The 26,255-nt window shown below is 40.2% G+C and overlaps 1 protein-coding gene across 1 annotated transcript; it reads left to right on the plus strand.

Moving 5' to 3' along the window:
• Positions 1-1,096: 1,096 nt before the first annotated feature.
• On the plus strand, positions 1,097-21,752 carry FMO1 (flavin containing monooxygenase 1). The gene is made up of 8 exons (XM_004688475.2): positions 1,097-1,228; positions 7,240-7,428; positions 10,409-10,571; positions 13,389-13,531; positions 15,508-15,707; positions 17,648-18,003; positions 18,817-18,889; positions 20,586-21,752. Exons 1-8 carry the CDS (start codon positions 1,097-1,099, stop codon positions 20,926-20,928), a joined length of 1,599 nt encoding a protein of 532 aa, XP_004688532.1. The 3' UTR covers positions 20,929-21,752.
• The last annotated feature ends 4,503 nt before the right edge of the window (positions 21,753-26,255 follow it).

Below are 26,255 nucleotides of genomic sequence, written 5' to 3' on the forward strand. Positions count from 1 at the left end.
GCAGAGGCTCACTGATGGGAAAGGAAGAAACGGGAGCCAATTTGGGAAAATGTTTGTGTAGTTATAATAGCTTGCATTTATTGAGCATTTTCTGTGTGTCAGGATCTGTTCCAAGCCAACTGACATGTGTTAACTCACTTCATGTTCACAAAACACTGTCTTTTTATGATCCACGGGTGGCTTAAATAACTTGCCCAAGATGACGCAGCAGTAGGTGACAGAGCTGGGCTTTCAAGCAGGCAGTGTGGCTCAGCACTGGCTTGCTTACCCAGACCACCTTATTGCATCCAGTGCTCTTCCTAGGGTGTATTGACACATGGCCTGGCGACAGGCGATCCCTCACCTGTGCCTAAGGAGACCTTGCCAGGTTCCCTGGAGGTGAGTCAGTATGCCACAGAGGAAGGAGGGATGGCCCACCATGCCTACCTTTCCACCACACGCCCTCACAGGTAGCCACTCTCCCTCTTGCACTGATAATAGCCCACGGGAGCAGGTGAAAGACAAGATACCAGAGAGCCAGATCTGGCAAAATGACTGCAACTGGGATTCACTTACAGTGATGATGTCCCAGCAACACCTGCGGTGGTCACATGGACTTGACTCATCACCCCAAATCCACCCACCAGCTGTTATGTGGCCTTGTGTTATATCGCCAATTTGAACTTTAGTTGCATGTGCTCATAAAAAAAAAAAAAAAATAGCGTTTGCCAAGGTGATCCTTTTTTGGTTTCCCGCTCTATTCAGTTGTGAGGTTAGTTGAGAGGAGGCCGGAGACCACACAGTCCAGAATGCCGAATTCTGTCTACTATAGGATCCAATTTCAGCCACCCTGCCAGGAGCCACGATCTTGTTAACAACTGTACTGACATTTGGCAACAGCTCCAAGTTGGGGGAGGGGAAATACAAGCACAGGGTTAAACCAACAAGCCCAGTGCTTCCTCACTCACATTCACACAGAGACCAGCTACAGGGGATTCAAGGGAATGAATTCTTCAGTGTCCAAATTCTTTTTCCTTGTTTGTAGAGCAGCCAAAGATGGGGTGGGGCTTTCACATGTGAATAAAAGCTCTGCTACACTTTCCCCACACAGGAGAACATGGCCAAGCGAGTTGCAATCGTGGGGGCTGGAGTCAGCGGCCTGGCTTCTATTAAGTGCTGTCTGGAGGAAGGACTAGAGCCCACCTGCTTTGAGAGGAGTGACGACTTAGGGGGGCTGTGGAGATTTACCGTAAGTGGGGTTTCAACAACTTTGTTATGGGGTTATAGGGTAAAAGGGTTTGGTCAGTGCAGAAAGAGAAACAAATTTCTTCCAATAAGGCTGCTTGCTGTGGGGAGGGGTTAGCAATGTCTGCTGAATGGGAGGCTCTGAAGGGCCATTAAAACTGACTGAAGAAACAGTTTGAGTTTAAACGGGAGTTCTGTCAGCTGCCTCACAGACTTTATCTGGCATCAATAGGAAGAAATGCCTCCCAAGATACTCACAAAGATTGGAAGAAGATGGAGTGACTGGACAGGCTAAGTCCAGGATAAGGGGAGGAAAACCAGGGGCTCTGAAGCAGGACAGACTGCTGTGTTTGGAGCAAAAGTGCAAATACAGAACAGGAATGTCAGCCTCTACCTGCAAGGCTAAGCTGCTTGTACCTGTTTCTTTTTCCAGCCATGCTTTGTCTGCAGTAAAATGCAGGACCAGGGTAGGATGAGCTCTATACTCAAGACCCCAACGTCAGGCAACCCCAATCCATCCCAAAAGCCACCTGAAGTTTAAAAATTGTAGGAGAGGGGCAGGGAGCTGGGGAGAGGGGGAAGGGCATTGTTCTCTAAGCAAAATAGCAATGAATTCTCATATCTCAACGGGACTATTGTCCAGATTAGAGAAGGGAATGGAGTGAGGAGAAAGGAGAGGGAAGTATAAAGACCATTCTTGATATAAACCTATAAAGCTGGTGTCCATAGGCAGGGAAGACACCACAGGTGTGTCTGAGGCCACTGAAACCCTGAAGCAGAGCAGTGAAGTTTTCTGTGATCTCCAGGGCTCAGCTGGGGAAGAATCTGCACCTAGTCTCCCCAAACTTCTATTTTGTATCTTTCGCAGTGGGTCAAGAATATTTTCCATGAGATTTTTAGATGTACTGGGAGACAGCAGTCAGGGACAACAAAAAGGAGCAAGTTGTCAGATTCCTGGTTTTAGAGCCCGTCAGGGCACTCCTCCCTAAGAAGGGTAGGATTTTGTGCTGTAAGAAAGTAATTATTTTCTAATTCCAAGAGCAAAGCCTCAGAGAGGTCAAAGTTACTAGTTCAGCCAGAGTTCTCCCAGCATAGGCCAGCTTGTTTCATGTATAAAGAAGAAGTGCATATCTTGAAATATGTCCAACCACCAAATGTGACCATCAATGAACAGAGACCTCCCTGGGGAAACTAGGTGAAAGAGCACATCTGCTCCCAGGATTCAAATCACTATGTTCTGATAGGAGAACTGAAAGCTGACACCCATGCCGGAACTCTACCCTCTGGCCAATCAAGATGTTGTTCATCAAGCTTGATACCTTCCTTTGGTGAGCCTCAGAATTCTTAATTGTCAGTATTCCAATCACTACTAAGGCATCAGAGCTGAGGGTTAGCTGACAAGATGAAACTGTCTAGTTGGATAATTACAAGTTATTTGGCTAAAGTAATCTCAGTGCAAGCAAAAAGTGAGTCCAGAGACCTTGGGATACCAGAGAAAAGTGTTCCTCATATAGGTCAAAGACACCTCATTATAAACACTAAAATATCACTGGCCTAAGGATCAAGAGAAATAAGTTCTAGATCTACCTGTGCCCAACTGATTGTGTGATATGAGCAGATTAAAATACCAAGTAGCAGAACAGTGGGAGATACAAAATTGAAGACTCAGTATGCCCTGGGAGAGCTGTCAGCCTAATGGGAAAAGTCAGAAACCAAGAAAAGGGCATGTAAGTGAGGTTGGGAATACATCCTCTTGAGGAAAGTCAAAGAAAGCTTCATAGAAAAGGTGGCATGTGATGGATTTTGAAGGATTTCAATAGGTAGAAGGAATGAATGGGAGAACCAGGGAGGGAACTAGCATTAAAAAGTATTAGCCAGTCCTGGAAAACAGAAATACCAAAATAGTTTATTATTATATGTGGTTCATGCAAGAGAAATAATGAGGCTGGAGGAGGTGGCTGAAAGTGTTGCCAAGGGATTCACACCTGACATCGAAAGCAATAGATAATGAAGAACAGTCTTTTTATGTTTGTTTTGTTTGCATGCTGAGAAGACCCAAATGCCAGTAAAGGGAAACATCTGGCAGGTGGAAACAATTAAATACATCAGTCCAAATTGGAACAAGTATATGGTAGGAAAAGAAGGGAATAGAATTGTAGGTCCAAGTGGAAGGATTCTCTTTGTAAAATGGAGAAACACCTTTAAGACCAGAGGGAAAGGAAAAAGAGAAGGGAGAAGAGATTTGAGGTGGGAAGAGGAAAACAGGCAGAAGCATGCATGTCAGAGGACTTAATTTTTTTTAAAGATTTATTTATGAACACAAGAACTGAGGTACAGGCCAGAGGTGCAGGAGGTGAGAGGATTCACCAGACAGAGGGGAGAACATAACAGGCATTAACTGAAATATACCGCTGAGGGGAGCAGCAGGCGGGTTAGAAGAGGTCTGCTGCGCCATGTGGGTCACCTCCGGGGCTGGGGTTCGAACTGCTGCAGTGGCTGCTGATAGATAGCTTCATAGTGCTGGGCTTTAACCCCTTCTGCCAGCAGAGAGGGCCCTCAGAGAACTCGATGCTTTTAGAAAAATGTGGCATCCGAGGAGGATGGAAAGGGAGTTGAGATGAGGATAAACATGAGGGAAGAAACATGAAAAAAATATTGCAAGGCCTGTGATAGGAGTCCCAAAGGGTAAGAAAGAAGGAGATCCAGCAGTGGGCAAAACAAAATGCAACCCAATTCACAGACCATAACACTCCCCTTGCCTCATTCATAAAATGAGAACATACAACCACTTTGGGGAAAAGGGTAAAAGCCAAATTACTGGGGGCTACAAAGCAGGAAAAATCACCCCAACCTTCATTGACCAGCCCTCTCTTGACACAATGATCTCACTAGGCACCTTCAGATTCCTGATAGGAAAACCCTAAATGAAGTGAACATAAAGGGGACTTTCAGTTCTAACATGCCACCAGACTCCTCTTTCTATAGATAGCCCTTTTCCCTCCTACCCTAACACACACAAAAACACACACACTGCAAAAGGGTGACTAGAGGCATCTTTGCACTCAAACCAGATGGTCCATTCCAAGTCCACAGAATTGAGTCTGCTTTAGTAAGGACTGTACTTATTAGAAAGTGTGTGTTTAGGGGGGCATCGGACAGGAGTCGGGACAATCCTTGGTGCCTGTTCTGGGCATAAGGGACCTTTGTACAAAAATAGTCAGATAAACTGCAAAAACCCAAGAAATCACAAGTGGAGACAGTTTCCATTTCCAAATAAAGATTACCCAAAGCTCATAGAAATAACATACTACATTTCATAAGACAACCACAAGGTCATGACTCCGGTCTCTTGCAGCTACCACACCTTTAAACGAAGAGGAAAGAGACAAAAGTGACGATGAAAAATAAAAACCATCATTCATTGGGGCAGAGCAGGGGGTGAACCTTTAAAGGAAAGGGGTCCATTGGTAAAGAAGCACTCCTGGCCACCAATTCCAGTAGCACAGGCAGTATATGGGGAACATCTGTTAGTGTGGAACATCTGCTCTGCGACCCTTAGGCTCTGGTGATGGAAGGTGACTTAGGACAACACAGGTCGATCATCTCCACTGTAAAGGAACACTTGAAGATATAAATGTGAGAAACTGTCCTGTCTTTTGAAATAAATACCACTCTGATTCCTTTCCGTCTCTACAATCTATCTATCCCTCCTTTCCCCATCAGTTCTCAGGAGGAATGGGTTTTCACACACGGAGTACGAGGGCAATTGTCAGACCTGCACGAGGCATGAATGCAGACCACTGGGGACTCAGCAGGGTCTGGCAGTCCCTGGAGCAAACTCTGCAGGGAGGGCCCAGGACCTGCAGACACCATTGAGAAGAGTCATGGACTCCACATTCTCTGTATAGAGGTTGCACACTCCAGACCTTGTCCTTTTTCCAGAAGAAACAATCAGTGGGAGGAAAGAGAGAAGAAAGTAGAAGTGGTCTTGGATTCTACCCTAAAACCTAAATGTGCACTCTAAGCTACGTTTCTCATTGGCTAACATCTGTGATACATTATTTCACAAATTCCTTTCATTATTTCCTGGAAGCTTTTCTTCTTGCTGCCTTTACAATTATCTTCCAAAGTTTTTCAAAGTAGAGCTGTTCAAGTTTTTTCCCCCTACTTTTGCTTGTTTTGATGCCCCATAAAATGCACAGTTCCCTAGCTTATTTAATTCAACTGAGTTCTCATAACTCTTTAATATTTGAACTTGCCATTATAAAAAGCTTCAAATTTTTAAATTCTTTTTATGGCAATCTTTTCAACATGTATTATGTATATATCTTCCTTTCTTAAACAAATTTTACATTTTTACTGCAAAAGAAGAAATTGACTATTTTAACAAAATTTTTCTTACCATGTAATGCTTTCAGATACCAGAGAACAGTGAGGGAGTTTTGGTCATTCATTTGAACCCAAACTATTCAAACTGATGTTTTTCTCCTTATACTATAGTTAATTGTCCTGCTGCTTGCTCTTACTTCTCAGAGGTTTACTGTTGTTCATACAGTTTTTTCTTATAATGTAGAGAATACCAGATCACTCTTAATTATCAAACCAACACTAAATTTAGTCATAATAACTGGATTCAAGTTTAAGGATGTTCTAAACCTCTACTATCCAATAATGTGGCCACAAGACATTATCTTGATAGTTGTTTCCTGTGTGATTATTATATATGCTATGCAGATCTAGTTCCCTACCTTTCATGTTCATGTTTCTACCTGTTTACATGACAAATAATGTTTCATAGGAAAAAATGGACCTATACATATCCAAAATGGTAAATAATATTAAAATGGTATGTACTGACCCTCCCTGGTGGTGCAACGGGTTAAAGTGCAGCAATGTGAAGCTAGCCACAGCTGCTTCAGCACGCTGGGTCCCCGGCCAGGGAGGTGACCCACATGGAGCAGCAGTCTTCTTGCCCACAGCTCCCCTCAGCTGTATACTTCATCAATCTACCTGTTCTGCTCCCCAGGCTTGCTCTGATGAATCCTCTCACCTCCCCTGCTCTTCTGGCCCATACACCAGCTCTGTATGCATAAATTAAATCTTTAAAAAAATGCTATAGACTTTCCCACTGAAATCCATAATATATCCAAACAAGGTAATGCATATGAAAGACATTATTAAAACTATTAATTGTTTTACTTTAAATCGTCATTTTAATGTGGTTATTTGCTAGTTTTTCCAGTTAAAACAGGGGATGGAAAATTGGTGGGTATTTCATCACACTCACAATTATCCAATCTGGCAACCTTTGGCCTGATTCCTCACCCAAATCCTAAATCCAATCAGTTTCATAATCCTATTCATTCCACTTTTGTGCCACCTCACAAATCCCACTTCTCCCAGTTTCAACTAGCATTGCTTCTTCTCAGGCTTTTATTAGCAGTCAAGTGGAAACTGTGCCTTAGGTTATTAACTAGCTTCCTTCCTTCCTTTCCATATCCCTGTACAACTTACTGTAGAATAGAATTACCTTTCCAGCATTTCCAAAAGTGGAATCATTTCCACTTAAAAAATCACTTCCATTCAAAAAAGTGTCCTAATTAAAAAAAAAAGTTTTAACAATCTGAACACTCTTCTCCATAATCCTTTCAACAGCATCCCATGAAACCAAAGTACCTACTAATCATTCATCATCCACATACTACCTCCTGGTTTTGTCTATTTCCATATTCTCCTATATTTTACACAGCTATGGTGTGAATCTGGACAGATGAGATTATCCAAGGTATATTTGTTAGGATACAATGGATAAAACTGTATTTCAGATCATGACATTCATAGTGGGTTCCAATGTTCATCATCTTTCAAGGGCAAGATAGCAAATCCCACTAGAAAGATGACATCACACATCATCTAGGTCACTTTAATCTTGGGCAATGTTTGAAACATCTGTAACTTAATATTCATTTCATGTGCACAAGCATACTCACTTGTGTGCATGCCCTGTGTGTGCAGGAATATGTGGAAGAAGGCAGAGCCAGTCTCTACAAGTCTGTGGTTTCCAACAGCTGCAAGGAGATGTCTTGCTACTCAGACTTCCCATTCCCAGAAGACTTTCCAAATTATGTTCCAAATTCCTACTTCCTGGAGTATCTCAAAATGTATGCAAACCGGTTCAACCTTCTGAAATGCATTCAATTCAAGGTAAGACTCAAAATTTCAGCTAGTAGAGCTTAGTCCTGATATCTGTAGAGGAGATAATAAATTGGCAAGGTTAATGACTCCTGGAAAGATTCCTTTTCTCTGTGTTACCCCCACCTTGAGTAAATCTGAGGTAGAGAGGCATGCTTGGTGTAAGCATACAAGCATACATTTCTAGTTTGCAAAACTATTTGAGAGTCCTAAGAGACCTAAAAAATAGTAAGCCCCGTTTTCAGCTGGGTCCAAATGACTGCACATGGGGACCCAGGAACTCTCACCAGTTTCCTCTACTTTCTTCTATCCCTCCACATGTGCAACAGTCCAAACACAAAAAATGCTCAGATTAAATCACAATGTTATATTACTTACATGTTATAGGTTAATTAAATCTCATGGAAACTCTTTTGTTTCATTGGTGGGGGTGGAGGGAAACACTTTTGATCAGTTTTCCAATAAGCACTTCACACTTCCTTAATTTGTAGAGAATTCGATAAAGTTAGACATTTTCATAGTTAATGTATATGTCCAGAAAAATCTATTTTTAAATCATCAAACTTCTGAATCTGAAGCACTTCCTTTACTACTTCCTTTACACTGCCTAAGCCCACTTTTTAAAAAAAAAATTTTTTAAACAAGCAAGTTGTTCACAAGATATCTTTAAGTAGAGATATCAGCTGTTTGTGAGAGGTTCCGGATATGTTTTATCCAGGTCACGACTAGCGGGAACAGGCTCTCATAGAAATAGCTCTGTAAGAAATAAGAATATGTAACAGAAAGAATAATGAAAAAAGAGGAAAATCTGCTCTAATATCTTTAGGAATAGAAAACTCTTTGTATATTGCTTTTTTATGTCCTATCTCAGCCCTTCCCATTTCAGAGGATAAAACGATAGGGAAAACAACAGGGCAGATGACCGTATCTGTTTCTCTTCTGGTTTTTATTTGTTTGTTTTTGGCCTTTTATCTCCTCTCCAAGAATCAATAAAATCCATATATTTCCTTCTATCTCTCTCCCTATCAGAGATGAGAAGGTTAAGGAACTCATGGGAAATTATACAGAGAAAAATGAGTGGAAAGACTCACCAACACAAGTTGTAGATAAGATTCACATTTAACAACTGTAAAAATATTACAATGAAATCACTATCTTGAAGAGGTATCTGCACCCCCAATTTGCCACATTTTTACAATGGCCAAGATCTAGAAACAGGCTTGATGTCTATAGACATGTCTATAGACAGGCTTGATGTCTATAGACGTAATAATATAGATACAATTGAATTTTATTTAGTCATAAAAAGAAGAAAATTCTGGCTATTATATGGATGGACCTTGAGGGCATTATGATAAGTAACATAAGGAATGAAGATAAAACAAATGCTCCATGACCTCTCTTACATGGAGAACCTAGTGGGGCAGTGATTAGAGCAGGGGAAGGTGGAAAGAGACAACAGAATGGTGGTTACCAGAGGTGGACAGGAGAGAATGGGAGAAATGGATGAAGGGGTCAACAAGGGATTAAAGTTATCTTATAGCTGAAATTATCTTACATAGTTATATTTTATTTTATATAAGAGAAGTTCTTATCTTATCAAAACTCTTAAGTTCCGAGGCTATAATTTATATGGTGACTGTAGCTCACAATACTGGCTTGTAAATTTAAATGATGTTAGAAAAAGATCTTTAAAGTCCTCATCACATGAAAAATATGTGTAATTGTGTGGTAATCATTGTTAACTAAATTTAACAATGGGGATCTTTTTGTTTGTTTTTTCAATACATGCTTAAATTAAATCACAATGTTGTATTACTTAAATGTTATAGGTTAATCAAATTTCAATAAAACTCGGGGTGGGGGGTGGGGGAACACTGTTGATCATTTTCCAATGAGCACTTCATCCTTCCTTATCTTGTAGGGAACTCGGTAAAGTTAGACATTGTCATAGTGAGTGTATATGTCCAGGAAAATCAATTTTAATGCATCGAGATTTCTAAATATGAAGCATTTCTTTTATTACATGCTGCCTAAGCCATTTTTTTTAAAAAACTTTTTTAAACAAGCAAGTTGTTCACAAAAATGTTAAGTACAGATAACAGCTGTTTCTGAGAGGTTTTGTTTTTCTTTCCTCTCTATGCATTCCAGATTTTCAACGATGAACATTGATTATTTTAAGATAAAAAGTAAACTTCATTTTGAAATGTTTTTAATTAATTGAAAATTTATATTTTAAAGAGACAGCTACTAAAACAAATGTAAAAATTCAGCAAGCAGTTCAAATATGTAAACCAGTGAACCCATTAGAATAAGAAACTTCTTTGAAAGGGAAAATATAAAGATATAAAGTCTCTTGATGACTGAATTATTTATGCTTTTTAAACTTGATTTATAAATTTATTTTATATATTTTCTAAAACAGAACCTAGTACTTAGGGACTAGTGCTTAAAAAAAAAAATTAAGTGTTTGAAATTTAGACTATTCCTCCAAAAGTTCAGGCTGTAAAGTTAGTACTTTCATAAATTCCCATGATCTGGAAAATCTTTAGCAGTATATTCTAGAAGACCTTTTATGAACTAAAATACTTAGGACAAAATTTATAGTTTCAATTATGTTTTATCCAGCTCTCTATTAGAGTGAACTGTCTCTCAAAGAGATAGCTCTATAAGTAAGAAATATATGTAACAGAAAGAATATTGAAAAAATGACATCAGGAAACATAGGTTATAATATTAGTTCTATTGCTTACAATGAGAATTTGAACAAATAACTTAAAATATTTGGATTTTACCAGCCCTCTTAAATGCCTCCCTAAAACACTAAACTTAGATTATTTTTATCAGATTACTCTGATAGTCCAATTTGCTTTCTAGTGTTATGCTTAATTTCTATGCTCTAGAACATCTGAAATGTCAATTGTCAATTCAGCCAGTAAGCACTTGCTGGAAACTTGACAACATTAAGCAATGGCGATGGTTTCTTTTCCAGACTAAAGTCTGCAATGTAAGAAAATGCCCAGATTTTGCTGTAACTGGCCAGTGGGAGGTGGTCACTCTGCGAGAGGGGAAGCAAGAGTCTGCTGTCTTCGATGCCGTCATGGTCTGCACTGGTTTTCTTACTGATCCCAAACTGCCCCTGGGCTGCTTTCCAGGTACAACATTTTCTGCACCTGACCTTCATTTATCCCATGGGTGTCATCCCAACATTTGATTGTTCTAGGGATGGATTCCTATGGTACTCTCATTAAATAGTTAAACTTACAAGGTAACAGATTTTGCTTTATTTCCCCCTTATATACTTCAGTTATTACATATATACAGATCTCTATGTACAATAACTGGTTCTAACAAATAATCATACCAAGTCTTCTACTATATTTGCCCCCAAAATAAGTTCAGCTAAAATTAAATATATGTGTACTTCATGGACAACCAAAACTTGAGACGTCATTTTTGATTACTTAGGTTTGAAATCAGACACACAGTTCAAAATTGACATGAAGTGGGTTAAAGAGATGGGGTGGGCTCAAAGAAAATCATAGGATCCAAAACAATGAAACTGTTTTGTTCATACCAGAGCACAATGTGACAGCAAACATGTGTATCTCATTGCTTTTTTAATTTTCTGCAAGGTGACTGCAAAAGGATGGGCAGCAAATAGGAGGACTTCTCCAAAGACTCCTCATTTTTCTGTCACTTTTCTTGGGGTCTTGCTTCAGGGTGCCCTTGGTCACATCTTCAGTCAGCATGAAGTAGTATAGTTTCAGAGAAGGAACACAGCGTTTCTAGGCAATATCTATATTTTTGACAATCAAGCCTTCCTCCACCATTTCCCCTTTGGCCCATTTGGTGGTCAGTGAACTGGAGGCAGCTGCAGAATCCAGCCATATGTTTGAAGACTGGCATCCTCGCTCTCCCTTTTTCATCCACTGGAATCTGAAAATTCATACCACCACCACATGCTGGAGCCAATCCAGTTCCAATGCTTTTAGATCTCAGACAAGGAAACCCAAATGTTTAGGACTCTCATAATGAGCAACAACTTTCTTGTGATACAGCTTTGCTGGAGCTGATAGTTCCCAGGCTGCTTAGAGAGGGCTTCAGAGCAATGTGGCTCATACCACCCATCTCAGAGACCTGCTCCAGCCGCTATTCTCTTGCAGGCTTGCATCTCAATGGGGTGTTTTTCTAGCCAGCAGTTTCTGGTTAAATGTTGACTTTCCTTTGTTCAAAACAAGCCATAAAAACCAAAGAATATAAAGAATAAATAATACGGGGCCTTTCTGGTGGCACAGGATTAACGTCTCAGTGCTGTTGAGTTATCGGCAGCCACTACAGTTTAAGTTTGATCCCCAGCCAGGGAGCTGACCCACATGGCACTGCAGAACTCTCTTGACCCGCCTGCTACTCCCTTCAGCTATGTATTTCAGTCAGTTCATCTGTTCTTCCCACTCTGCCTCTGGTGAATGTTCCCACCCTCTGCACCTCCTGCCTACATCCCAGTTCTTCTATGCATATGTAAATGAAAATAAATCTTTAAACAATAATAATATATAATAGGCAGGCTTAGATTCACTAAGATTCAATATCTCTCCTTCAGCAAAGGCAGAACACAGAAAGACTTAAAATACACAGAATGCTTAGACAGGCTGCTGGCCTCAGCAGTAACTTAGCCCTAATTGACTTGGGTGACAAAGTCCAGTCAGTACACAAAGGAAAACTCAACTTGATCTGATAGATGTGAGTCATAGAAATTACTAGGGAAGAGTTTTATGGCACTGAGTCAATAGTCAACAAGGAATGAGTCTTGGGAGGCAAGTTAAAACATCTTTGCATCTTCATTTCTTTTACATTGAATGGATCCATACTGGATCTCTGTACTGAGCTACTATTTAAACTTGATTACCTCATTGTTGAAATCTATATGTTCTGATTGTGGTTGGGTTTTAATCTGATTCACATCAGATTTCTAATGATTTAAGGTGAGCTACCAGGCCTTAATGATAACCTTGATAAGGTTATTTTGCCATATACCCCCATATTTATTCCCTGAGAATCTAATGTTCTATGACCTTTTCTGGGGGGGAAGTATTGGGAAACAGGTTCTTAGTAGATGTGTGTTAGACTGCCATGCAACCTTAAAAGTATTCACCAAAACTTTCTATTCCTGTTTGATGTTTTATTGAGATGTGGTATTCCCTTCCAAAGTTATCCTAGCTATTAATAGTTAGAACAGTAGATCTACTTTCAATACAACTAACATAATTCCTTTGTCTCTGAGCCAGCTCTATATGAATCAGCAAAATTCAGCCTGAATTACAGTCCATCACCAAAATGAACTGTGAACTTTGCCACCCACATTGTCCTTTACTGATAGAACCTGATTTTATTTATCTTATTTCCCCAATATCATCTTGCCATAGCAGGTGTTGAAGTATGTTTGCCAAATAGACACCAACTCACAGTTCCCTCTAACTTCTCTGTTCTTGTTCCCAGCTTTGAAAAGCTCTCTATAAATGAAATATTAGTAAATAAAATAGTATTTACTATATTTTTCAGTGATGTCTATCAACCTTTAGATGGTAATGACCTCACATATTTTTGCTTAATAAATCTCTATGTCATAATATATAACTACTAGTTCATCACTTAGTAAGCACCTATTTTTGCTTAATAAATTTCTATGTCACAATATATAACTACTAATTCATCACTTAGTAAGTAAAATTAGAGGCTAACCTAGTGAGATGCAGTAAGCACTGCCATTTAAATAAACACTCACTAATTTCATTATCTTGTAAAGTCATGTATCCAGATTTTAGATTTTTTAAAACTGAGTATACTATTTGAAATAACTTAAAGTGTTGTTTTAGCTATCCAAAGGGTGTTAATAAACTGAACAATTCTTATGTCTTATATTCATTCATTGATCCTATGAATTTGCCTATTTGACTTATTTTTTTCTACAGGTATAAAAAACTTTAAAGGCCAATACTTTCATAGCAGAGAGTATAAATATCCGGATAAATTTAAGGACAAGAGAGTTCTTGTGGTTGGAATGGGAAATTCTGGCACAGACATTGCTGTGGAGGCCAGTCACCTCGCAAAGAAGGTACCATTATCAATGTTACATAGTAAAGAACTTTTTCTTAAGATTAATGCCTCAGGGAAACCGTGTTTGACCCCATGACAAGAGATGACAAGAATAAAAACACATGCAAGCACAAAATGGATTTTTAAAGTATTTTTCTTAAATGTCTATAAACTTCACTATCATTACAGGTATCATCCAAAATCAATTTCTCTACCTGTTCCTGCCAACAAGAAACAACTTGTTTTTGACCCAGTCCTATAGTTCAGAAAATCATGCCTATTTTTCCTTGCTGAGATCTCCCATTTGCTCCCTTCTTTCTTGTGAATTGCACCACCTTCATCAAGTCCATATATCTTCATACTGAGGCTATTGCATTTTCCTCCTAAGAACAATTATAGTTTACGTTCACATTCCCAACTCTCATTCCAACACAAATTGACCTCTTCATGTAAAAATGTATAAACATATACAACAATTATAACTGACACTCCTCCACCGACACTTTTTAATTCTTAGATTACTAATTGCCTTTTATGGAATCTATTTTCTTTCAGTCTATGTTGTGAATGAGCATAATTCATCCAACAAATACGCATTCTAAAGTGCTGTTGGCTTCTAAAGTGCTGAATGTTGGGCCAAACATTGGGGATACATTGGGAGACATACAAGAAAAATGAGATTCCCCAGTCTCATGGAGCATATAAGTCATGAAGACTACAGATGTCAAATAAATAAATCTAAATAAAAAGGATTGGTGCATAAATTTGAGATTCTTTTCTAGGACTTAACAGAAAGGACTTAACAATTGAGTTGATTCAGTGATTCATTCACTGATTTTGTGAGACTTAACAATTTGGTGGAAATCTCCTGAAGGAAGAGGAAAGGAGGTCCTGAAACAAAAATGGACACCGTTTTGTCCACCTTAGCCACCATGTGCAGGTGGAATATTATAATTTTGATTTTTCTAATTTTTTGACATTCTGGTATCAGAAAACATGTTTTAGCATACATCTTACCATTTCTATGTCAACATTCTGGAATCAGAAAACATGTTTTAGCATACATCTTACTTACCATTCCTATATCAACAAAGAAACTCCTGTCAGTTACAAACATAATTAACTGACAGGAGTTTCTCTGGCCTACACCCCAGTTCTGAATGTATAAATAAATAAATCTGTAAAGAAAAAAAATAGAACATAATTCTAAATGTCTTATGACATAGTGGGCAGATTAGAATATCTGAACCATTGATATGCTCGCATTTCAGATGCCACCCTACTGCCCCATTATGTTAACTATGTTATATACATAAGGCCAAACATAATGTGTAACAAAAATGCTGACACTAACTCTGTCAGTGAGTGTGGGCATGGAGAGGCGGACATCTGGTAAATCAGTTATTTTATACCAGTATGTAACAGATTAACTAGCTAAATCTCTTGTTTCTGAACCACTGATACAGACAACTCCTTTTTTAAAAGTACAGAGACAACTAGCTGAGTAAACTCAGTCAGCAGATAAACACAGCCAAGCAATCTGAAAACAAAACACAAAAAATAATTGTGTTACTGAATTTTACCACCAAGCCGCACAGTGGTTTGTGTTAAGACCTTTTGTTAATAACTCTCATTGCTGCCTCTCTCTATTCTTATTGCCTACACAAGGTAAACTGACACAAAATCAACATTTCATTGTTTTCTAGCATGAAGTTCATCTCGCTGTGCCTTAATACATTAACTATGGTGTCTAGCCCTGAGTCTGGCAGACAATAAATGCTCAACAATGTATCCTAAATCATTTAACACTCTGCTTACTGAGATCATTTTGTCAAATGACAAACTCTAAGAAAGTACTGGAAGAGCCAACCACTCTTGCCAGGAATGTACTTTGGAACTGACAGACTTTTTCGTATGCATGAAACTTCTTAACTATCTGGCAGGGCCAGACCTGTTCACTGTGTCCAGCTGAGTGACCCCTTTGATTGCTTCCAGGTTTTCCTCAGCACTACGGGAGGATCCTGGGTGATAAGCCGTGTCTTTGACTCAGGCTACCCGTGGGACATGGTATTCACGACGCGGTTTCAGAACTTGTTAAGAAATTCTCTCCCAACTCCAATTGTGACTTGGTTGATAGCAAGAAAAATGAACAGCTGGTTCAATCATGAAAATTATGGCTTAATACCTGAAGACAGGTAAATATAAGGTGTCTGTAGAGATCTTTAGGAAGAAAGAGCTTCGGTTCTTCCAGTGCCATGTTTAAAGCAGCCAATAATGTCAGCATGACTGAGTATGAAGAAAAATATCACACAAATTTACTTGATTGTAATTACTGTTTTGAGTACCATATAAGTGAAATTATGTGTTTTACCTCGTTGACAGGTCTTTAGAGTAAGTATGTTACAATCTCCCTGTTACTGTGAGTAAACTGAGCTAGGGAAGTAAAGTGACTTGCTCAAATTCATTTAATGGTAGTTGAACTCCAACCTTGGCAATTTATTTAAGCCTCAGCTTCACAAAAGCAATAACCTCACTTTGCTTCAATGTATGGGAAAAATGAATCCTATAGTTGCCCTTCACCGTCTTTCTAGGGGTCTTGCTTTTCTTTCCATGGTTGAGATGACCTTGACTTCAGTCTGTCCTTTCAGTTGTAACCTATAACCTACCCATTAACCTATAACCTACCCATTAACAAGAACCAACAGTTTTACACCCACATTCATTTGCCAAGTTTGCACTCTGAGTTTCTACTGCCAGGTGACACTGGAGCCTGAGATCCTCTGATCTTCCTCCAGATTTCACACTGCAACATGGGTCACTTGGCACCCCAGGCTACACTGGTGGGTCCAAGTGCCCTTGGACTGCATGCATTTCTGCTGCATCCTGGTCTTTTTCTTCAGTCCAATACCTTCCTTTACCTATGCTGTCCTCTAATGTCTCCATTTCTTCCTCCCTTACTTTTTACCTACCTCCATATTCCTCCTAATTTCAGGCCTCTCATCCACCAGAGATTTTTAAACCATAACCTTATCTAGCCTGTATGGTGGTGGCTCATGGGGCTTTAAAGAGTTTAAGCTTGATTTAATCCCATAAAGTTTAGAAGAAGTGAAAAGAGCCTGAGGAATTATAATCCCTTCTCTCCTCGATTTACTAACCTTTATCATTTTCAAGATTCTTGTATATACACTGCTTCATACACTCTTCTTTCTACCCCATAACTAAAGAAGGTAAGTGTTAATGTCCTCATTTAATTTTTTAAGAGGTATTTATGCATAGAAGAACTGAAGTGTAGGCCAGAGGTCGGGGATGGTGGTGAAAGGATACAGAGACAAAATGGGGATAAAAGAGCAGATCCACTGAAATACACTGCAAGAAGGAGCAGTGGGGGAAACAGGAGAGCCCTGCTGTGCCACAGGTGTGTTATTTCCCTGGCCAGGAATCAAACTCAGACTGTCGTGGTGATTTCTGTGAAAAGTAACCCCTAGACCATCAGGGAGGCCCCTTATCCTTATTTTACAGATGAATAAAAGAAAGCCAATAGGGACTTTCTCTGCCTCTGTTAAATAAAAATATTTGCACTAATGAAGCCACCCTCATTAGCTCCTATTCCAGACTTTTCATTTTATCACACCATTTCTATACATTCACCAGAGGCCAAAATGACTTATTTAAATTCTTATAATTTAAAATCATCACAAAATGTTTTGTGCTTCCAAAGCTATAGTGAGGAAAATAAAGTGTCCCCTTTAAATACATCATGTTTACCTTGTACAATTACTTCCCAGGAGAAGAGGGCTTCCAGCAGTTCTCGGAAGCTATAGAAGTCCCTGTTCTCCTTTGTCCTCCCTCCTTCAGAATTCACTTATCTCTGAAATGACAGTGAGAGCTGAATGCTGAAATTCAGTGAGTGAACAGGAGCTGGAGAACGCTCTGGCTCCCTTTTCAGACTTCCAAAATCTGGTAAATGAGAAAAATATTTCCTACTCCATCTTGGGCATTCAGGAATCCTTTCTCACAGAGGGATCATCTTATCTAGTGAAGGGGAGAGTTCCAGAATGAAGAGAAGCAGGAGGAGGCAGGAGGGCTGACTGCATTGTTCACTGACACTTCTCCTTTCTCTTATGTGTTTGTTTAGGACTCAGCTGAAAGAGCCTGTGCTCAATGATGAGCTCCCAGGCCGTATCATCACTGGGAAAGTGATCATCAAGCCAGGCATAAAGGAGGTGAAGGAAAACTCTGTCGTATTTAACAGCCCCGGAAAGGAAGAGCCCATTGATATCATAGTCTTTGCCACTGGATACAATTTTGCTTTCCCATTCCTTGATGAGTCTGTACTGAAAGTTGAAGATGGCCAGGCATCACTTTATAAGTACATCTTCCCTGCTCATCTGCAAAAGTCAACCCTGGCTGTGATTGGCCTCATTAAACCCTTGGGTTCCATGATACCTACAGGAGAAATGCAAGCTCGATGGGCTGTTCGAGTCCTGAAAGGTGAGTGCATGAGAAATAGCAGGACATATGTCCTCAGATTGCCATGTGGTTTGAAACACTAGAAACATTGGAGCCACCTCCATCTCCTGTCTAAAGCAACAGAGTCTATTAAAGCAGTGTTTACTATTGTTTACTGAACAACTTTATCAAAGTGTGTGCTGTCATTGGCACAAAAGGCTAATTCCGGTGTCAAAAAATATAAGCTCTGTCTATGGCTACCTGTATTTTGATTGAATCAACTGCTTCAATGAAAATTTCAAAGTTCATTCATTAAGTGACAAGACTCCATCACACGAGCTATGAAGTCCTGTAGTGTCAAATAACTAGTGAGAAGAACAGATGCTTTTCTTTTCAGCTGATGGTATTTAACCAGGAGCTTTCCACCTGCCCACTTGGGCTACTGATAGTTTTGCCAGAAGAACAGATGACTCGCAGGTACTTGAAACAAAAGAGGAGCAGTAGGGCCCTCCCTGGTTGGCGCAACGGGTTAGGCCTGCAAACTGACCACTGCAGCTTCAGTGTGAGTTCAATCCCCAACCCCAGAGGTGACCCACATGGCGTGGCAGACCTCTCCTGACCCACCCGCTGCTCCCCTCAGCCGTGTATCTCACAACCTGCCTGTTCTGCTCCCCACTCTGTCTCTGGTGAAGCCTCTCACAACGTCTACACCACTGGCTTGTATCCCAGTTCTGTATGAATAAATAAATAAATATTTAAAAAATCTTAAAAAAAAAAAAGGAGCAGTAGTAAAGCATCTTTGCCCACTAAAAAAGCACCTTGAACTAAAATCAAATTGTATTTTGATGTTTTTAGGGGTGAATACGTTACCACCTACAAGTGTCATGATAGAGGACGTTAATGCAAGAAAAGAAAACAAGCCCACTGGGTAAGTTGTGCAGCCTTTTCTGAATCATAACTAAAATTGATAAAATTAATAGCAGAAACAAGGAGGAATACATTAGAGAAAGAAAAGGTACCTGAGACTTGGAGGGGGGAAACGTGAAGAAGAAAGGAAGGAGCAGTTTGAATGTCCCCAACTTATCACTTCAGACTGTGGTCATCTAGCACCAAAGGATGTTTGGCGTCTAAGTTAATTATAAAAACCCTCATCTACAAGATACTTTATTCCACCTGTTACCCATGTGGAATACTGGGCTGTTGGGAAAGTCGTGACATATAGCTGTTTGCCCTCTCTGACACTGGAAGGGTAATTTACTATTTTTATTCTGACTATGACTCTTGAGCAGCAATCTAGCAATCTAAAAAGTTGGCAAAACCTGCCCATCACCTGTTTTTTCACCTTCATATTTTTAAATGTTTGGAAAAGAAAAAGATTTTGTGATATGTGAGAATTATATGAAACTCAAATCACAATCACTATCGGTTAATTTTTATTATTAATTAGCAACCTGGGTTCACTTATATGTTGCCTATAGCTGCTTTTAAATTGAAAAAACAGGAGGTGAAGAGTTCAATTAGAGGCCATAACATGGTCCTCAAAAACTATTTACCATCTTTGACCCCTTCTCCAAGAGAGAAGTTCCCAATGCGCTGTGATCTTTGGTTACCACTCTAGGGTCAGGCTACTGGAAGGAGAAGGCCAGCAAATAAGGGAAACTTGAGGTCCCTACTCTCACTCCTACACTCATGAAAACATCTCTGATTTTGTCCATTTTACTGTTTTGGTCTTTGGTACAAATATTAACTTGAAAAAAAGATGCCTGGGGCTGGGGGTGGGGGGAAGGTAGTGTTAAAATCAGTGTATTTAAGAAACCTGTTATCACATCTCATGCATAAGTGTTTCCAAACAATGAGAGTTGACATACTTGGCCAACTACTAAATCCCAAAACAATAAAAGCATTTTGGAATTTGATTTGTTTTTCCAGTGGAATTCCAATGTAACATAGGTAAAGTAGAACTATTCAATGTGAAAGCTATCTCATCACCTAATCAGTCAGTGATTTCAGGGACTAATATAAACATTACAAGACAATCCATTTAATTGCCTTTTGTGACTTTCTACATTATAGAAATCTAGTAACATTGAGTTCTAGAAAGATTTAGGAATTGTAAAATATCTTTTTCTCTAGAAATTGCTAATCATTTGACAAAAGAATTAAAGTAATTCTTTTTGAGTACCTTATATATAAAATATCTTTTCAAAGAGCCCAACTTTTATGTGTGAAGCACAGAGAATATAAACTATGGACCAGATGACAAGCTTAAAGACTAACCTTTGAAAGCTGACTACAGAGCTGGGCCATTCAGAGCAGGGAAGGAAGGATGAGGACAAAGAGAGAATACAATGGACTATGATGATGCTGGACTGTGGGTGATTGGGGGACCAGGTGCACTACAGAGGGAATACTTGAGGGAATCCTATACTTCCAAACACCACCAATAATTCAATCCAATGTTACTTCAATTTAAAAAAAGGAATCAAATGACCCCAATGGAGGGAAGAGTACAGAAACTATCCCAAACTTTGTAAGGTTGTTATTTACTTTTGGCACTTTTCCTTATTCTATGATCATCATTATCCTTTTTTCTTCCCCTTGTCCTCAATCTTTCTATCATAAAGGTTTGGCTTGTGCTACTGCAAAGCTTTACAATCAGATTATATCGAATACATGGATGAACTCCTGACTTATATTGATGCAAAACCCAACATTTTCTCCATCCTCCTGACGGATCCACGCCTGGCTTTCACCATGTTCTTTGGCCCATGCACACCATACCAGTTTCGCTTGACTGGTCCAGGAAAATGGGAAGGGGCCAGAAATGCCATCATGACCCAGTGGGACCGAACATTCAAGGTCACTAAAACCCGAATCGTAAAAGAATCCCCATCTCCTTTTGCAAGCTTACTGAAACTCTTTAGTGTTCTGGCTTTGCTTGTGGCTATTTTCCTGATTTTCCTATAATATAAACTAATTCCTAACTGGCTTCTCAGATGCACAGAGTAGATTTATAGAGTAGATTTATGCCCTGTTTCCTCCGTGGCAAGAACATTGCTTTCACAACTATAAACTGCATCTGAATAGTGAAGACCTCCCCTGCCCTTCACAGGGCTACCACTAGTTTCCCTGAATTGCTCCCAGCTCCTCCACCTGCTTCTAATGCTAGAGAATGACCACCAAGATTTTGTATGCATTTGAAGGCTGCTGGAAGCTTCCAGATTCATTTTAGAAGAGAAGACTCTCCTAGAAAGAACCCTAAGCAATCATACTTCCTTCCTACAGAAACTATTGCATTAGAGCTAAATGAAAACCCCTGCTCCACAAAGATTTGGTTGTGCTAAAATGTGTTTGGTATCAAATAATTTAAAAAAAAAAAAACCTACAAATCGATTGTTTCGAGTGTTTTCTCTCTGTCTCTCTCTCTTTAAGACTTGGGGGAATAATGAGGGGGAAGAGAGATGTGGGTTCTCTATTGGAGGTGTCTATTAATAACATCTAGCACAGGGAATTCAGTGTGTTTCTAAAGGAATGTGCCTGCCCAAGTGCTTGTTGCCCTTCAGCGCAATTGACAGCAAAATGGACTGCTCTCACCAACGATAAAGACTAGAATCAGATCCACTCTACAGTAAACAACCAGCCCTACCTGCTTTGGGAACTGACTTCCAACAGCCAAAGGAAGTAATCTCCTGCACAGGTCCTCCCCTACAACAGCTGCCTCCGTTAAAAGTCAATCAAGGCCCTCCCTGGTGGCGCAGCGGGTTAAAGCACAGCACTGAGAATCTGAAGCCACTTCCGCATGAGTTCGATTCCCGCCTGCCTCCTGCCCCGGAGGAGACCACATGGCGAGCCAGACCTCTCCTGACCCGCCCGCTGCTCCCCTCAGCAATGTACTTCATCGATCTGCCTGTTCTGCTCCCCACTCTGTCTCTGGTGAAGCCTCTCACCGCCCCTGAGCCTCTGGCCTGTACCCCAGTTCTGTATGAATAAATAAATAAAATTTTAAAAAAAAAAAGTCAATCAAGTCCATCCAAATTCAACTGGAGTTCATAAGAGAAGGGGAGGGGAGGGGAAATGAGGGGAGCCAAGAAGTCTCTAAGAGGGAAAAAGTAAGGAGAAAGAAAAAAAAAAAGTCAAAGGAAACACCATGTCAAAAGCAATTTTTGACCAAACGAAACAAAGCCTTTGGTTCTCTCAGTTATATCTGATTCAACTGCAACTCACAGGAAGAAAGGTTTTGCCTTCACTTCTCCTCCCTGACAGACTTGGATGGGAAAGTGTGGTGGCATGTGGCTCTCACAGGGATCCATGTTTGCCTGGCTTTATACCCGTCAGAGAGATCTGTCTCCAAAGTCTGAGCCCCAAGTAGCTAGGTTACAGAGTATTTACTGACAAAAGGAAGGGGTACAGTCATCTGAAGGTGCATGAATCAGGGTGTGTGTGAAAGTTTCTGTTATGCTTATCCCTGAAACTTTCATTCTACAGGCTATGTCCCAAGTTCAGCTAATCAACAGGTCAGCCTGACACTTTCCACTTCATTTCCCCCTTTTAATTTTTAGACCACTGTATCTACGGTGACGCAGGTCTATGGTGGCGCAGATCTCAGGGTATAGCCTTTAAAGTTCCAGTGTGTGCAAGAAAAGTTACAGTACCAGGCATTATCCAGGTTACTGCTTTGTTTAGTCCTCTTGAACTTTCTGACCTCATCTGTGGAGTTTGTTTTGGTTAGCACTTCTTAGAATTTACTGTCTTGATCTCAGAAGTCTCCTGAAGTCCCTGCCTGCACTGCCAGAAGCTGCCTGATTAACCCTAATTTGTCCTAGGACTCATTCCCTAGTACGGATGGAGCCCCTGACTGCTATAGGACAAAGGGCGTTGATCTGATGGATAACTGCTTCCTGCTGAAAATGGACAACGTGGGGGAAACTGTCAGGTTTCCACCACAGGGCGAAGATCTAAGGGATTCCAAGAGAAGGATGGTGAAAGTGTCATATTCGGGTGCGTGTGAAAGTTTCCATCTGAAGGACCATTTGAAGTCTGCTGGCCTTTCGGCAAATGGGGTGATTCTGATGAGGGTGTTGAGGATACAAGGCCCTAACAAAAGAACAATAAAGAAAATTAGTGAGGGAATGAGAAAGGGGAGCAACCAGGACAGAAGCTGGTTTTCTATAGAGGCAAAGGTTGATTGTAGCTAACTAGGCACATCCTGCCTCTTTTAACGTCATCTAACAGGTCAAATGTTTTTTAATACCTCCAGGTTTTTGTAGCCTCACTAGAAGTGTTAATCCAAAAACATCAGTACTGGTGAGGGATATAGTTGGCAAGTCTCAAGAATTGGAGCAAGGCAGGCAAGTGGCCCCTTATCCACCAAGAAGATGATTTTTTTTTTTTTGTCTGTCACTCTAGGGTCATTGAAGGATTTGTCTCACCTCTGGGATTCTTTAGAAAATTTCTTCTTCTCCTGTACCTGGTCCTTTATAGTCAGAAGCAGCTGACAGTCAAGCCTCTCCTCCCATCTTGGCCTGTGGTTTGGGCTGACTCTCTCAGAGAGTGGAACAGTCCTTTTACCAAAGCCCTGTGCAATGGGACTGAAGCATGGCCCAGGGGCGGCTTCTTCAGACACTCATGGCTGAGGTGTCCTGGATGCTGGCAATGGAAGCAGGCTGACAGCTCATGAGCAGCTTGAGATCCCAATGCCAGGCACACAAAGGGCCATGGGTGAGTCTGAGGTGGCAGGGTACTGGCATGGCAACTGTCATATATTGGGCCTTTCTCTTGTCCTTCCTCCTTTATTTTTCAGCCTGACTGGTCTCCTTTCTGTTATTGTAGGCCTTCAAGGCCATGCCCGGAGTCTATAGCTAATGAGATAAATTGCTTGGAAGGCTTGTCCTTTGCAGTGAGTTATTGAAGCACATAAAATTTCTTTCTTAAGATCTCTCTCTCAGACCATTAACTTTTTTTTTTTTTTTTTGCTTTCTTACTTTTAACACTTTTGTTTTCTTAAAATTCCTCTCAGACCTACTTGCTTTTGGCTTCAGACCTCTTCAGACCTTTAGGACTTTCTTTTACTATCTTAAAATTTTGTCCTCCTTCTCTCAGACCTTTAACACTTGTTTTAACACTCCCCCCACCTTGGGGTTTAAGAAACTAAATTTATACGGGTCCAATAAGCAAGGTGGAAGTTTTTACTTAAACAATAAGCATTCAGTATAGCTGGTTAGCAAATCCAAAGTAATTCAGCAGTTTTTACATTATACAGTCTAGCCTTGTGCATATGAGCTTGAGTGGCCTTGAGAGAGCTTAACAGTTCATCCCTGTAATTTTCAGTCTACAGGCTATGTCCCAACTTCAGCCTCTCAACAGGTCAACCTGATTTTCCACTTCAATTCCAGAAGAAAACTTGAATCTGTATGTTTTTTCATACATACCTGCCCTAGAAATCTCTTTCTTATGGTTGTTCCCGAGTTACATTGTTTTTTAATAAGCTGGTAATCTAGTAAATGAAATGTGAGTTCTAGGAGCCCCTCTAGCAGTTTAATCAACCCCAAGGAGAGGCAGTCATTGGAACATCCAATTTACAACTGATCTCAGCCTGGGTGACAATGAGGACCTGACATTTCAGGTCCGCAATTGGCATTTCAAGGGGAAAGGGAAGTTGTCTGGTAGGACTGAGTCCTTACCCTGTGGAATATGATGCTTTATCGGAAAGTTCAGTTAAATTGTAAGACACCCAGCTGATATCCAAGAATTATTTGGTATTACAGAGGGAAACGCCCACATACACACTGGTATAGGTTGCACAATCCTTAACATAAACATAAACCCATAATGGAAAAAAAAGTGCTACTCTAAATTAATTCATGAAATTATTTTCCTCCTTGAAGCAGAGCTGCCATTTTAACACCTCCCATGAAGCTGGCTGTGAGATGGTTCACTGCTGGGGTAAAAATAAGGCAAAGGAGAAGAGTCCGGCAAAATAGTGACAGAGTGAAGCTGCTATATACTCAAACTAAATTACAGAAGAACAAAAGCAGCAGCAACCTTTGAGAGATAAAAACAACTACAGCATACAATAGCAGCAAAGGTCCAGCAGAAAAAAGTGAGGAAAACTTTAAACTGTATTCAGAGTAATAACAGGGCAGAAGGAAGGGAAAAGCCATATGGAGCCCCTCTATAGCTGATGACCCAAGACACCCACACCCACATTGGTGATGTTGGAAACTCAGCTCTATGCTAGATAAAGGGGTACAGAAAGTTGGCATTCAGACAGAGAGTGAGCTATTGGATAACTACAAGAGCAAGCATACATTTAATATATTTAAGTTTTGACTACTTGCTTGGGCTTGAAACTCCCAGTATAGATCAGTGTCGAAAGTGATTGGGAGAGAAAGGTCAGATCACCCAGACCTCCTTATAGAAAAGGCTATTATTTGCATCCTGGGATTGTGATATTTTACATGCCTTTCCACCCCAGGTCAAAACCAAGACAATAACTGAATGCTTTCACTAAGAAGTTAGGGCCTGAAACTTAACAATACATTCAAGTATCCCAGGGCAATGTTCCATAATGAAAAAGAAGAATAAACAACTCTCAGTGTGTGACCTTGGCTCAGCTACAATCTGTACACAATGCTGCATTTAATGCTAAAAAGTAGCCTGTAGGAGGCGGTGGGCACCAGATTCTATAAGACATTTATTTATCTTTTTAAAGATTTATTTACTTAGGTATATAAGAACTGAGGTACAAGACAGAGGTGGGGGAGGGGGTGTTAAAGGATTCACCTGAGACAGAGTGGGAAGCAGAACAGGCAGATTGACTGAAATACTGTTGAGGGGAGCAACGAGCATTGCAGGAGAGGTCTGCTGTGCCATATGGGTCACCTCCCTGACCCAGGAAATCGAACAGAGTTGTAGTGACTGAATATGACTTCATTGTGCTGAGATATAACCCTTGTGCCACCAGGGAGGCCCTACATGAGACATTTAGACTGAGAGCTAGCATAGAAGAGGGTATCATAGTGGAACTCTCCACACAACTCTGGTACCCACAGCACACTAGGAAGTTTGAGACACTAATAGTCACTGGAGGTTATCATTTCATACCCTACCACCCTGATTCTTTTTTACCCATCACCCTGAGTGTCAGTTCTCTGACACTTGAACTAGTGGAAAGACAGCAGACAGAAAGTATATTCCTATTACAATTCATAAAAATTAAAAAGAAGAGATAGAATAACTTGTCACAAATGCTAAGGCAAAAGAGAGAGAGAAAGCTCTCAATTCAGCAGAACTGC

The sequence above is a fragment of the Condylura cristata genome, unplaced genomic scaffold (assembly GCF_000260355.1).
Source record: "Condylura cristata isolate star-nosed mole 26May11 unplaced genomic scaffold, ConCri1.0 scaffold00024, whole genome shotgun sequence".
Lineage (NCBI taxonomy): Eukaryota > Metazoa > Chordata > Mammalia > Eulipotyphla > Talpidae > Condylura > Condylura cristata.